The 15,657-nt window shown below is 32.2% G+C and overlaps 1 protein-coding gene across 1 annotated transcript; it reads left to right on the forward strand.

Moving 5' to 3' along the window:
* The first annotated feature begins 6,147 nt into the window (after nt 1–6,147).
* LOC135138684 (SCAN domain-containing protein 3-like) lies at nt 6,148–7,692 on the forward strand. Its single transcript, XM_064068662.1, has 5 exons — nt 6,148–6,172; nt 6,627–6,811; nt 6,914–7,260; nt 7,358–7,553; nt 7,639–7,692. Exons 1-5 carry the CDS (start codon nt 6,148–6,150, stop codon nt 7,690–7,692), a joined length of 807 nt encoding a protein of 268 aa, XP_063924732.1.
* Nucleotides 7,693–15,657: the final 7,965 nt, after the last annotated feature.

Below are 15,657 nucleotides of genomic sequence, written 5' to 3' on the forward strand. Positions count from 1 at the left end.
TACTTATTAAGAAGAGAATTATTTGTTAAACGAAATTTCGAATCCCAAGTTTTTTCACCTGAATCCGGTGTACCGCGAGGTTCGAACCTAGGAACATTGTTATTTTTCATTTTTATTAATGACATAGTTGATGTAATATCCAGCTAGAAGCTATTCTTTGCTGATAACTGAAGCCGTATCTTACAATAAAATTACCAAGAGACTAGGGAATAAATAATCAGTTACACTTAAATAGAATAAAATGTTTTGTTTTTTCATAATTCAGGAAAGAAATCCGTCTTAATGATAATAATTTATTCTTTTGAAGGTGGATCCTTAAATGGTTTAGAAACTTCAAAGATGTGGGTGGCACTTTCGAGCAAAACTTTCGTTTAACACGCCAGATTTCTGACAAAAAAAAAAGTATGGGATATGTTCCATGGGCAGACAAGTACATTTTAGGGTATTTAATTCATATTGATGTTTTTCTGAATCAGTTAATACTACTTTGATACCGGCAATATCTAAAAATGTTTTAGATGTCCTTAAACGCACCCCTGAAACCCTGGAACGGCTGCAAGCGAAGAAAAAGTATAAATTTCAATTTATCTGAAGCAAAATTTTCACAAAAAAAAAGCGCACGAACCTTCAGTTATTGTGTTGTTATTAGAAATCCGTCCCAACACACATCACACTTCATTATCCCCACACCCATCCCTTTTAAAATTCATCCAAGCAAACCACAAAATAAAAGAAAGCCCACAATAGGACGTGGACGCTGTTAAAAACCGTGATTATCGATTTTGGTTAGACAAATATCGGCAGATGTTTTTTTTTAAACCATGATCTTAGTCATCAATCAGAGCCAGACTTCTCTGATTGTTAATCCAAACACGAACGTGCATAATTAAAAGCATCGTCGAGACAAAAAGTTCATCGGCTGTTCGTTTATGAGGAGCATCAGCGTTGGCTGGGCCTAGGGCAGCCAGCTTGACACGTAATGACAGTTTAATAACTGGCAATAACATCGCATCAGGCTCGGCGAGAGCTAAGAGCTAATTTCACCTCGAAGGTAGGAATGTCGGGGATAAATGAAATCACAATTGCGCGGTTTTTATGGTGTAGAATTATTTATAGAATTTTAAGAATGTGATTGAAAATAAAACTAGTCGAAAGCAAAAGTTTTGAAAACCTTGTCACCTCACAAAAAAAAAATGGTTGTTGGGCTACAGCAAGGATCACTTCTAGAGTCCTTAATTTTATATCTTTAAAAACTCATTTTATTGTATGGGAGGTGAAACTGTGCGTGAAGTTGAAGTGTGAACATTATACCTATAGGTCAAATGAAAATGATAATCAATAAAGAATCGTATGTTGTGGGTGAATTATCAGAGATAATTGAAAATATAGAAGAAATATCTAATCGAAAGAGTGAAAAGCAAAAGTGACGAAACAGGAGAAGTAATAAGACAATTGTGTGCCATTAGGATTATTTTTGTTTTATACAGAATGTACTACATTTACAAACTTTTTTTCATTGTCATCTACACGAAGGCAATTTATGTCAAATACTAACTCGTGTAACTCAAATTAGACACCTTAGATTTATCTGTTATGTGCCTCTGATGATGGTACCAGTAAATACCGAAACTTATTAGCTTATTTTTCTTAATAAAAACTTCTTGTTCCTATGACCTCGATCTAACTTACCTACCGTCTCCACATAATATTAAATATGTCCACATCGAGGAAAAGATCGGAACTACCAGATTTAATGTACTGTCTAATATGAAATGTATTGTCCTTTAATATTGTGTAGTAAGTAAGTAAAATTTTGAGAAGAGAAAATGTTATGATTAGTGATACTCTAAACACATCACAAGTGATACATTTACCCCACCAAAGAAATTGATAATAATGTGTCGGCAAATTGTTAAAAAATACAGTGTAAGATACGGTCTAAGATGCATCTGGTGTCTGCTGTACTTTAGGAATCATGTAGATTTAATGGAAGAATTTTAAATTTTTAACGTAGTAAGTCAAAAATAGAGCCAGGGTATTTAAAGAATTTCAGCTTATGTTGTATTCTTTATTAGCTAAATTACTTGTCGTAGGATGTCTTTTCTTAGAGAAATAAAATATTGATATCTAAAAATTAGCTTAATTAATTTTTCAACCAATTGTAACTAACTTAGTAAATTAGGCAAATATATGAATTATTAAAATTTTAATGACTCACGTTTAAATACGAATTCATGCGTTTAATGTCTGAATTAACACAGTCACACTTTTATAATTATCTAAGCAAGAACTTCACCCACATGTATCGCACAGCTTATTTATGCATATAATCTTTTTTAATTATGTTTCTTCAATTTAGTGTAGTATGTGAATACTAATAATAAATGAGTTAACAAAATATTGGCCCTCTGTTAGAAAAATATTACTTGATATTGCTTATACGCAGTGGAACTAATATCAGAGATTATCTTCATTCCCTAAAAGGGGATTTTAATAAAGTGTGAATAAAGATTAAAAATTTCGCAGCTCGTTCAGAAATCACGATTCTTCATGGCTGCCATAATTTATGAAAAAATTTGCCTGCAATGAAACTTTAACATTCAGTTATTAATAGGAGGTGAAATGTGCGTGCCGAAAACTCGAAAAAATTCATTTCAGACACATTCCACAGAGTTCATTTTAAACGTCGACAAGGATGATAATGTTACACTTATCAAATCATCACGTGACGTGACGAAAAGCTCTTGTCGTGTCACATTTAGTTAGTTCCGAAAAGAATTTAAAAGTTTCAGGTGATATTGCGTAGGGGAAAAGTCGCTCTTTTTAGCAACAAATAAATCACTAAATTTATGTACAAAACTAAATCCCGACGAGCTCCAATCCGCCCCTGTCCTTTTCACCATCAAAACTGCCTTTCCAAGACGTACACCTGCGTTAATCATCAATAAGGTTTGAAGTTATTCATATTCAGATGCAAAGTTTGGGTTTCAATTGAGAGTCTTTGATTTGAATATCTGAATGCTCAGATAAGCCTTTGAAATAATAGAGTGCGTATGCTCGGTTGCTATAGATCGAAGATAAATGGAGGAAAAAACTTTTCTACGACTATGAACTCAGGACTTGTTTGTGTTTTGAAAATTCACTCGTTGAATAGGACTCGATCTGGCCGGAGTAATTCAATACGGAGGCGGAGAGAGGGTGTTTTTTCCTGTCTTTCTTTTTTATCAATCGCTTTGTGTAAATGAATGCAAATCGAAATAACGGACAAGTTTGGTAATTCCAAGTGGAAATATGGTGATAATTTATTTCCATTCCGAAGGAAATTTGAAATTAATTCCGGACCAAGTTGGAGAGACGGGGATGCCAGCATTGATATTTAATGACTTATTGGATTTTGATTGCTTGAAGACTTCTTGCTGCTTTTTTACGCGGGATTTTATATTCGTGTCTGCCTGGGGGGATGCAAGAAAGATGGTCTTTAGGATTGATATTTTCACGATTAGTGTACCTGGAGTTTAATATTCGTTTAACTTTTTTTGTTCAAATTTTACATATCATATTCTCAGTATGAAATGCAGATTAAGCAATCAATCGTATTACTTATTTTTAATAGAAATTTTGTTATTAATGCGGTGTGTCCTATAACCTTAAAATCTCTCATATTTACCATACATATTTTCATCTTTCTTGTTTCTTTTGAAAAATTTGACATAATTACTTTTAAATAGTGCGAAATTCAGCGGCTACTAACAACTTAACGCTTTTGGGGGCGATTGGGCCTAGGATCTTTTCGACGATGGGTAGAAATGTTCTTCAAATTTTTGCTAATAATTTAAAATTTCGTTCAGTTTGATTAACCCGCAGAATTACTGATTACTTCAAGCCACATTAATTTATCAACACAATAAATTTTAAGTTTTTATGTTTTATTTTTTCGAGAGTCTAAACAAAATCTTTGTTTCATGTTGTATTTGACTAACTGAGGTCTTCCGTTTCTATCTGTTTGTCATCTGTGCGTTGGAGACTTTATTAGGCACTTCTAAAAAATTTCAAATTCTACTTGTATTAAAAAAATTGAAACTCCACAATAACTTCAGCAAACAAACGAATTTTATTTAAACACAAATGTGATTTAAAAATAAAATTTAAGTTTAAAAATTCACTTTTGTACTGAAATAAAGTTTTAGTTAAAAATGTACTGTTCTATGATATGAAATTTATTAATTCGTAATTCTGTAAAATGGGATAGTATTTTGAAGTTACTTTTCAATTATTATTATTAATTCTACTTATATTAAAATTTCAAAAACAACATTCTAATAATTATTGTTCCATTACGTTCTTGCAGATCACTTTTAGTTTTGCAGCTTGTTGTTTTATATAAATAATAGATAATAATTCCTCTATTTTTTCAGAACCACGTTCTCTCAGTAATAATTTTTTTTATTTTTAACTAATTCAGGAGAGCATTAACTTTAAAACTGAATGATTTCAGTTGTGTGCAATAAAAAAAAAGGTGAATAGCTCACAATACGATTTATTGCACAGTATAAAGTTCACGTTCATAAGTGGTAGCAATGTCTAGAAAAAAATATTTGAAAATAATTATAAATTGTTATACACCCCACTGGTAGTGTTTCTTGACCTACCATAACTACTATTCAGCCAGTGACACCGAACAACTAGCATTAAGAATCAAAAAAGCGGCGCATTGACAAACAACGTGCAAAAACACGATAACGGCCAATCATGTATCAGTTGGTTGCCGTCGTGTGTTCGATTAACGTCTTTGACAATGGCGATTTTTTCAATTCAGAGCGCGTCGACATGGTAATACTTTATGGTGTGGCTGATGGAAACGTTAGGTTGGCCCGCGAATTTTTTACATCAGTGGTACAACATTTACGAGATCATGATATCTTCAAGCTTCAAGCTCATGATTGAACGCCTTAACTTTTTAAATTGCATTCTCATTACGGATCGTAATGCTGTTTTTAACAGCCACGACACTCACATTTGGTACGATGAATATCCACACGGTCGTCAAGAAGTACGATGTCAACGAGGTTTTCCATAAATGTGTGGCGGTATCGTAAATGATAACAGCAAAACGTCGGTTTTACATTTTATTGAAAGTGAAAGTGTTTACATCGTTTTTAAAAGAACGTTTTTCCATCTATTTTTTAAAATGTGGATCAATGGCATCGCATCGAGGGTGGTTCATGGGGGTTTTGCCTCATTGGACTTTAATTTATTTTTCTGTATTTCTACATTACTACGGTACGTGATGCCGTGGTTACAGTTATTGCATATATTTCGAAATCACCCTGTATGTAAGCATAGTATATATCAACTAAAATATCTGCAGTAAAATTAATTTAAATCAATGATATAAGAAAGTTAAATGTTCTTTTAAAAGCGACTGAATGTGGAATAAAAATATAAAATTTTTCATTTTTTGCAAAAAAGAGAAGAGGATGGTTAACTGACATATTAGTAGTGAGAGTAACGGTTCGAAAAATATTACAATTTCCGGTAGTTCTGCTGTTTATACTTGGAATTCCAGAAGTTAGTTTTGTGAGAAGGTTCGCATTATCAATTCTACAAAGACCCACTATGTTCCTACAAGCTTTCAAAGATTTCATCCCAAGGAGGTTTATCAGTTATCACCCACCCATATTCACCTTGTTGATAATAATGGTAATCTTTAAATTCAGTTGTTCGAAGGAACTTCCTTTGAACTTGTGGGTCTTATAAGTATATGGGGTATCAAATAATAAATCCCCACATTTGTATACATTTATTGGATATGTGCTGATAATTGTTAATTATTCTTAAATGAAAGTTTTGAATTAAAAATTACACCAAGGTCTTTTATTTCGTTAGCCGATAAGAGAATTACGAATACTGTAGTCAAATTTGATAGAAGAATTTTTATTATAAAAAGTCACTTATTTAAATTTAGACTTAAAAAATTTGATTCACACCGATGAAAAACATTATTTAAATTTGTTTGTGATTCTTGGCAATCTTTTACAGACATAATTGTTTTAAAAGTTCTGAGATCATCGGCATAAAAAGAAATTTCGAAAATTTAAAGCAATGATTTAAGTCATTTATAAACACAAGAAATAGAATTGGGCCACAATGGGAACCCTGTGGTACACCAGATGTAACTTTAAACGGATCGGAAAGATTGTTGCTAATTTGAACTTGTTGCCAACTGTCTGTTAGAAATGAAGTTCACCAGTCAATTGTGGACTGTCTAAAACCAAGTTTATGCAGTTTCAAAATCAGTACATTGTGGTCTACTCGATCAAGAGAAAAATTGATTGTCCTGTTAACCACAGAAAGGGTATTATATTATGTGGTTGTTGAAGAATTATTTGACATATTATACGAGACCTAGGTATCAATTGGCTATGGAGGCTGTGATAGGATGAAAAAGGAAGTACAACAACGTTACAAGAACATTCCTACACAAGACATTCAAATATTTTTAAATCTACGCGAGTTATGTTTGAAAAAGCGGAAAAGTGAGAAAAAGGGCTTGGTAGTTGAGCAAATGGTTTTTTCACATTTTGATTCAAGGGGCTAAGTGCATTTGATTGATTTTCAATTTCAAGCGGATGGAGAATTTAAATTTATTCTAGTTTATCAAGATCATCTAACTAAATTTGTAATTCTTCGATCTCTTAAAACTAAGCAAGCATCAGAAGTTGTAGAACAACTTCTTGACTTATTTTTGTTATTCGGTGCCCCATCCATATTACAATCTAACAACGGACTAGAGTTTGCAAACAGAATAATAGTCAGTCGCAAGATAGTGTAGAGCGCGCAAACTAGAACATTGAAAAAATATTAAATAATTGGCGACGTAATAACTGAAGGTAAAGGATTGGGTTTTGTGCAGTTTATGAAAAACAGAGCTCAGCAGGGATTAAAAGAAGTCCTTATGAGGCAATGTTTGGACAACCAGCAAAAGTGGGACTTTAATACTGAAGATGATTTAGAAAGCATGTTGAACGAAGATAATGTGGAAAACGACACCTCAGTTCAAAGCAGTGATTTGCAAAATCATCAAGAGCAAACGTTGCCTGAAAATTTTACGTTAGAACAATCGTTGGAAGCGAATATTTTGCTGGTAGAAGAATTAAACAAAGATAATATGCAGAACGAAACTTCAATTCAAAGCAGTGATTTGCATAATAATCAAGACCAAACGTTGCTTGAAAATTTTAGAATTATTACAGAAGATAAGTAAATCAAAGGAGCAAGCATCTAAAATATATGAAGTGCGCTTAAATTTTTCTTACACTGACGTTTGTAAACTTTGTTTGCGGTAAAATCAAATTAGAAGTAACAGAAAAGAAACTAAAGAAAATTTAGAGAACCAAGCCAAGCGAATGAAAACCATTTCTGATGCTTCTCATCCACCAGCAGAAGAGGGAATGTCTATTCGTATAAAGCTGTCTGAAGTTGACAGAGATCCATGTGATTCGCAGTCAATAATAGGCTGTATTATGAAAAAAACAGATGATGTTTTTTTTCAAGTGGGTACAAGAAATATAATTCTAAAAAGCTTGAACGCAAGATCGCAATTTAGCGTTTGTTCGAAAAAAATATTTAATTTTGTAGACATTCCAAGGTAGGAGTTACCCCTTAGGACTGTGGCCACAGAACAATCGGTAGGATCGGGCCAAGGGTTTACAAAATGTCACTATAAAACAAAATGTAGATCCAATAGATGTACAATTGTACATGTTACAAAAAAAAGGTGTGCAATTCCAAATGCCACCAAAATTTTTTGGTGTTTTGAATTGTTTTTCTTTTTATGTATATTTTGTTTTTTATTTTTTATTAAAATTGTTTGCTTTGTATTTATAAAACATTATTTAAACTGCAGTTGTATTTAGAAAAGTAGTACAAGTAACATTTTACTGATTTTGATATAAATATGAAACAAAAATGGCACCTTAACAAATTTTATTTTATGCAAAATACTTGTCCTAATTTGTTACATATAGGAACATAAAGTTAAAGTGGTACAAGCAACAAGAATATAAAAAGACAAGTTTGAAAAAATAACTAAATACAGGGTTATTCAGCTAAGATGACCCATTTATGTTTTTAAAATAGGCAACCCAAAATACCGATTCCACCTGAACCTGGATTACAAAAAATGTTTCAAAATTAAATTGTATCAAAGTTTGCTAAGTGTATAGAAACGTCAGTCAACATCAGTGTCAAAAAAACGCCTATGCATTCAATAACGAGAAAACCGACAAGATCCTATTTATGGACACGTTATGGAGAATGACACAAAAACGCTAGGCGTACAGCACAATTGTATGCCGGAAGATACCCTGACCGTGTGGCCCCAACACCCAAAACTTTCAAGAGGCTAGAAAATTCGTTGCGTAAGAAAGTGGCCTGCTAACAAGAGAAAAGGGAACCAGACAACCAGACTGCCACCAGCTTGGAAAATGAAGTATAACTTCTTCCACAAGTTAATGAGAGTTATGGGACATGGGAGTTATGGGACAAACTGCTATTGCTAGACAAATAAATAAATTTCATCCTCACCGCTCTAACCATCTGCACCTGGAGCATGCACTTCGACCCACAAATCAACCACAAAGATTGGTCGGTTTTCTCGTTATTATCATAAGAATGCCTAGGCATTTTTCTGACACTGACGTTTCTATACATTTAACAAACTTTGATACAATTTAATTTTGAAACATTTTTTGTAATCCAGGTTCAGGCGGAATCGGTATTTTGGGTTGTTTATTTTAAAAACATAAATGGGTCATCTTAGCTGAATAACTCTGTATATGTTTTTTTCGAAATCAAAAGATCTAACTCAACCGATATAAATAATTGAGTATAAAAAATCTACATTGGTTCATTACAGGACAATATTTTATTGTCGTCTTCGTTATCGATTTCGACATGTAACCCTTTTTTTTTTATTGATTTATTATCATCTGCAAACTTTAAATAAAAAAAAAACTAGATCAATGTGGGGTACTTGTGGGAGTAATTCCTGGAAGTTTTTGCATTTAGCCTATTTTATTTGTACGGGTTTAGAGAACAACATAGAAAGTTAAACTTTGAATGATATTTCTATTTCTTCACGACCATCAGTGAATATACTGTGCAGCACTTAACTCATTTTTAATAAAAATGTCATTTGTATTACTTTTTCTCTGAGCTCCTTAATTATGATATTTAGTTCTTTTTATTGAAGCTTTGATTAACAAACTGCAGTAAAAGCATATCTGGCCTAGTGAATTATTAAGTATACGTTTACTACTAAAAGTATCCATTTCCATGCGCAGTGAATATTTTGGCTAAAACTGTACGTCAATGTAGTTTCACATTGACTAGTCAGTGTAGGTATACATTCGCTGAAATGTACGCGTTGTCTGTAACATATATGTAAGTTAGTTTTTGAAATACAACTCCCTATACGGTTTTACATGTCCCACTTCACCACTTCTTAGGTTTCACAAGTATATTTTATTTGGAAGTTCCTATTAAACTTAATAAATTGTTCCTTTTTTCTTCTCAATACACAAAAATAATAATATTTTTAAGGCCTATTTTGCAATATTTTATTAATAATTTATAAAATGTAGCGTTCTGTTGGAGTATCAATAAAATTGAATTTCTGTCTACAATTAAGAAAGTTTATTAAAAAAAGTTCTGAAGTATTAGCTTTCAAAACGTCAAATTTCAGTTAATTCAAAAAGAATACTACAGAAAGAGTACTTTTTTATTGAATAATCAATTTGAAGTGTAGAATACATATACTTATAAATATACTGTCGCAGAAATTTAACAAGGTTAATTTACTAAAACGTATCTAAGTATATAATATGTATTTTGTTAAAAAAATTAATTGAAAACAAAAACTTTCTCGAAGTATGTGATATCTTCTTTTTACAAAAAGAAGCAACTTTTGGAGATACCAAAAACAGAAGAAATTTCGAAAATACCGACAGAACATTCACAACATTTTTGAGTTACTTGTTGTAGATAAAGTGGTGACACTGGAACTATGTACATTTTTAACAACGCCGTGCGTAATACTATCAGTTTTGACATTGTGTAATGGGTGATATGTACTTGACTGATTTTTACGCCAATATCTTCCGTAATGGACTCCGCACAACACACAACAAAAAGCACCACAACTTGCCACGCCAAAACACATTCCACGTTTCGCCCCAAACAAATCGGTCCGATAATAAAGTCGCAGTGTATTTATGCTATCTGCATGCTGCACTGCCCATAAATAACGAACCGACGAAAGAACAAGCTAATATGTCTCGTTCAAATCGACTAGTTTCTTAAGTTTAAAATCATGTTCTTCGAAGGATTCTATTAATTTCGTCGAGTCGTTTTATTGCGGTTTATTCGCGTCGCTTTTGCCACGATTAATCAATGTTAAATTATTTTCAATAATGATAAACATTAGCGGTGGTAATGGACCACCAGTACGCCACCAGAAATAATGACAAATATAAGTGGAAAATTGACTAAATCAGCGTTATCTGCATTTAGTGATCTTCAACGGACATCTCAATCAAAGAGGATGACAAGCAAGGATTAGGTACGACCATGAGGCAGGGGTGTCCAAAGCGGTCTCTAACGGCGAACAAAAATTGCGAAAATTCCCATGGGCGACCTAACCCAAAAATACGTCGACTCTCTCTCGCTTCCTTTTTTTTCGTTGTAATTTTCGTTACCGTTTTGTTGTCTTTTTCACTTCCGTTTTCTGCCGAGACGATACGATTTTGTACACGCCTGTCACGTTTTTCCCATGGCTGATGAGCGAGAATTCGACCAACAATGGGCATGGTAAAGTGTATAATAACCACGTTCATAGATGTCACTGTAATCGTTGACAAACTGTTCGGCGATTTGTGCTTATTCATGCCAACAAATTCATTCCTGTTTGTTTTTAATCCAATTATTGTGGCCAGACTTCGACAGCCAATTTCCATTCACAGGTGAGTTCTATTATGATTAAAAGTTTTTTAGTTGTTGGTGCCATGTTGGTTTTGTTTATTTTGGGTTCTTTTTTGGTGAGATGTCGATGGACAGGACGAGAAATAAATAAACATGCAATTAAAACGGTTATGAGTTCGATTAAACTTTGATGATTATTAATAAACCAATAAAAAATTACATATGAAGAGTGAAATGATTTTTTAAACTGGGAGCTCTAAGTTTAGTTTCGGCGGCAGAGTGGGTTGTAATTTATTTTTTTTTATTTCTATATTAAGTCCGGGTAACACGAATTTAATTTACTTCAACTTGAACGTACCTACTAAAAACACAGTAGCTCTTTATTATAAACAAGCGAGACAACATATTTTTGATATTCGGTTATTCATTATAATTTAAATTTAATTATAAATCCAGAGTTTTTGTTCTATTTTATACATATAATGTTGTAATGGAGAATAATATCGCATTGCTGAAAGTTGTGGCAAATTTCTTCGACATACGCTGTTTTTACTGTATCTCATTTCCGACAAAAAATGTCTCCAAATTATATATTCACGTAAATAAATACTCCTAATAAATTTAAATAAAAAGTAAATTATTAAAAACAACAATATAGGTGGCATATACAATAATATCTATCATTACAAATATCTGTATTAGGTCCTGTTTTAGATTATTGTTAGTAAAATTCATCTTAAAAATTTGGAATTTAAATGTCATTAAGTAACCACTTTTTTACAGCTCATAAATAATAATTGGACATTCCATATTATATAAGTACAGATTAATTCACTAAGCGAACGTTTCGCGATATATCCTCTTCTAATAAAAACAGAAAAAAGTCAAATTAAAATGTGACGGCTCCCTTAGTAGCTTATAATACAATTTTCAACTTGTGTTTTATTCTTAATATACAGGTATTCAAAAAATGGCGCACCAACTCGACGGTTCACAAGTCCAAGCTCGAAAAAATCATTAAAAAATTCCTTACGTCAATTTACGTTCACATACAAAATCACAATTTCGATTTAGATAGACGAAAATACGTGAAAAATTAGCCACTGTTGTCAGATCCATCCTAAACAATTTTTAAGGTTCTTGTTATATTATAACATGAAGTAAACAATGGATAAAGACAAGATTCTTCCAAAATTATTTTGAATAATGAAAATCCGATCGATTTTAGGTACCCAATATAAAGTATGAATTAAGATATGGTAAAATTTCGAAAACAAAAATTAGAATTTTGAATCTTCTACATTTGGACAAACGCATTTTTTAATTTATTTTTTCTCTGCTCCATTAATGGTCCTAAACAACGTGCCACAAGGTTGATGCGCAATTTTTTAACACCCTGTATTTAACGTAATTTTTTAAATGTTGTCCTACATCCTATACCTATATTCTTACATATTTTGATTAACATGATCCCAGGTTTTATGACCATTGTTTATTTTTTAAATTCCAGTGCGACGTTTATGTTATTCTCATTATCTTGAAATTTTTTAGCAACGAAAGGGCTTACATTAAAACCGAATTCGATCACATATTGTAAAAGGATACATGCGACGAATTGCTGCTTTTAAGTTTATTCGATGTTTTATGACTTCTAGAGTACGAAAAAGTAGGTCTATCGTTGCTATCTGTCGTCTGTGTCAATTTTTATTAGAGAGATTATCTCCGAAATTAGTAGATCCATTGTTATCAAATTTTGTATGTGTTAGGAATATCCTGCAGATGGTAAAACGCTAACCAAATCGCAAAACTGAAAGCTTTGAAATTTTGCAAACCTTTTAAGGTGATCTTAGGCACAGCAAATAGTTAATTAAAATTTAAATTTAAAGAAATTTTATAAAATAACGTATTCCTGTAATATTTTATCAAGCTAGGCATGTAGATTTTTGTATAAAAAAATCACAATTGTATAAGAAGATTTTAAAATTTATGGTCACCTCAAAATTTTGCTGAATAAATCCTATCTAAAATACGTAAAATATTATGACTTTTTACTTGTGAGTGCATCGTTTTTAATATTACCTATATGGGATGACACAAAATAATAGTTAATTACTAATAGATTTTTTTTATTAAATCAAAAACGGCTCAGCCTATTTTCCCGAATGTGTCAGTATAGAGTACTATTGTTATTAAAAATGATTAAAACGTTATCACAAAATTTTTTAAGGAAAAACTCCGTTGTAACACACGCACAGCATGCTCCTTTATCTGTACTTACACAGTACACACATCTTTATTTTAACTTACGGGGTTATCATCAAAAAATAAAATTTGCAAAATTAAATTTTTTCAATAAAATTGGATCTTACCATACCGGGTGTCTGAAAAATGGTGGATTAACTCTCCGCTACGCTCTGAACAATTAACTGGTGAGTGTGGCAAAAATAGTAAAAAAAATCCTTTTCACATTTTGGTGGAGTTATAATGATTTTAAAATCGGTTCTTTTGGTACGTTTAACAACTAAACAACACATTCAACAAAGACACGTGCCCAAAATTACATCGTCTACAAACACACTGGACATAGCAAAATATGTAGTAAGTTTCAATATTTAAAAAATTATCCCGAAATTTGTATCATAATTATCAAAACTAATTTTTTTATCACGCACCATTTGTATAAAATGTATCAAAACTTACATCCACTCACATCTAAATAAAGATGTGTGTCTTGGATATAAGATATGTTATTACTGATGAAAGCCGGGCACAGAGACCGAATTATGGCTGATTTAAACTTGTTGTTTACACCGTTGCCATGGAAACCACACGTCCTAGCCATTTCATTCAATGAGACTGCGGTCCCCTTCTGACAATGCTCGGCAGGAGTCAATCGCGGGTTTTAATTTCCATGCTATGCAAGATAGACTTAAAGCAGCTATGATAAATATTCTTGTAAAACTTTCTCGGTAATACGGACATTCGGAAACAACTGTACACCGCCTATATTAATAATATTTTGAAACATAACGTAAGGGTTGACAAAAATCGCCATATATTACGCCGATTGATAATAAATTAAATAGTAAATTTTGTGGAGTGTTTGAATTTGCTTTACGTGGACATGGCGAAAGTAGGGAACCACTAAATCCAGGTTTATTTCGAGGTCTGATTGACTCAATTGGACTCTGATTTATCAGATCATTTGAAAGAACCAACGGTTTTTAAAGGAACGTCTAAAACTGTCCAAAATGAACCTATTAGATGCCATCAATGTAAAAGGTATGTGGACAAATCCTTTTTTACTTTTATTGAATGTATTTTGTATTTATTTCCGTTACACAATTTCATTTATTAATTAGTAATCACAACCTGTTTTATAGCTTCATATTTAGCTCATCAATCAAATTGTGTCCCCATTTCAAAAGGTCACGAGCCGCCACTGACTAGTAATAAAACTTTTAGTTATTGTTCCTCTGGTCCATCACCATATGTTTAATTATCATTTCAGTTAGAATGTACAAAGATATGGTTGTGTTGTTTTTGTAGTAATTTGATAAGATATGAATTAGCAGAAATCAAGTAAGCAATTAAAAGTGTTAGATGTATCAAAAATTGTCAAAGTTTGCAGAACCCTACCTTTAAAATGTTCCCAGTTAATTTTAGCTCCCCTGGTGGTTCATTTTCGGATAAATTTACAAGAATTTGGTGTTTTGTTGCTGAATGAAGTTGGAAAAACCTTTTGAGCTTTTAGTGTTTTATTTTTTACGAATTTGAAAAAGTCTTGAGTGCCCTAGTGTTTTCTTTTTTTTTAATTCGGGAGACTTGTATACCCATAATGTATTATTTTGGGAGCCCATGGAGATTTTTTTTGTAAATTATTTAAAAGAATTTTGAGAGGCTTTGGTGTTCTATTTTTGGAAAATTCTGACATGACCTGTTTTTGAGTTAATTTTGGGACCCCGTTTTTTTTTTTTTTGAAAAATTTGAAACAATCTTGAGGTGGAAAGAATCTGAAAGTGCTTTGGAATCTCTAGTGTCTTTGCCAAAATCAGTTCCCTCTCTATTTTCATAGCGAGTATGTAATTTGCCAAAATCGATCTTATTTTAACAAGTACTCACCCCGCCCACCAGCCATGTATTTTTTTAGAGAAAAAATTTTAGCAGGTACTAGCCCCACCCACCTGTTATCTCTTTGCATGGAGGGTATCTCATTTGCCAAAATCAATTTTATCTTAGCAGGTATAGTTTTGGAAATTTCTTTCTACCCTATAAAATTTTATTGACAATAACGAGACGGACAGTAGTACAATAGCAGGAGATAAGTACAACTTGAAGTTGTCGCGTGCCGGTAATCCCCAGATGTTAGAAAGCAGAATAATACAGGTGTTATGAGTAAACAAGAGGGTATGTCATTTGCCAAATCAGTTTTATCTTAGCAAGTACTGATGACTAACTTTTACAAAAAATGACCAAAATTGGGAAACATTATGAGCTTACTTATATACCTATAAGCCAGGAATTTTGAACATCTTCTCTAGTGTTTAGTTGGTTATGCTTTAATGAATGTTTCTTTTGTTGGTTTTGTTTTTGTTTATAATTTATGAATGTCCTATATTAAATGTTTTTTTTTGGTTTATTTATTAATAAAAAATAACAACTTGTTTTAATGATAAT

The sequence above is a fragment of the Zophobas morio genome, unplaced genomic scaffold (genome assembly GCF_036711695.1).
Source record: "Zophobas morio isolate AGI-343-1 ecotype UQ-CSIRO unplaced genomic scaffold, CSIRO_AGI_Zmor_V1 ptg000030l, whole genome shotgun sequence".
NCBI classification, from domain to species: Eukaryota; Metazoa; Arthropoda; class Insecta; order Coleoptera; family Tenebrionidae; genus Zophobas; species Zophobas morio.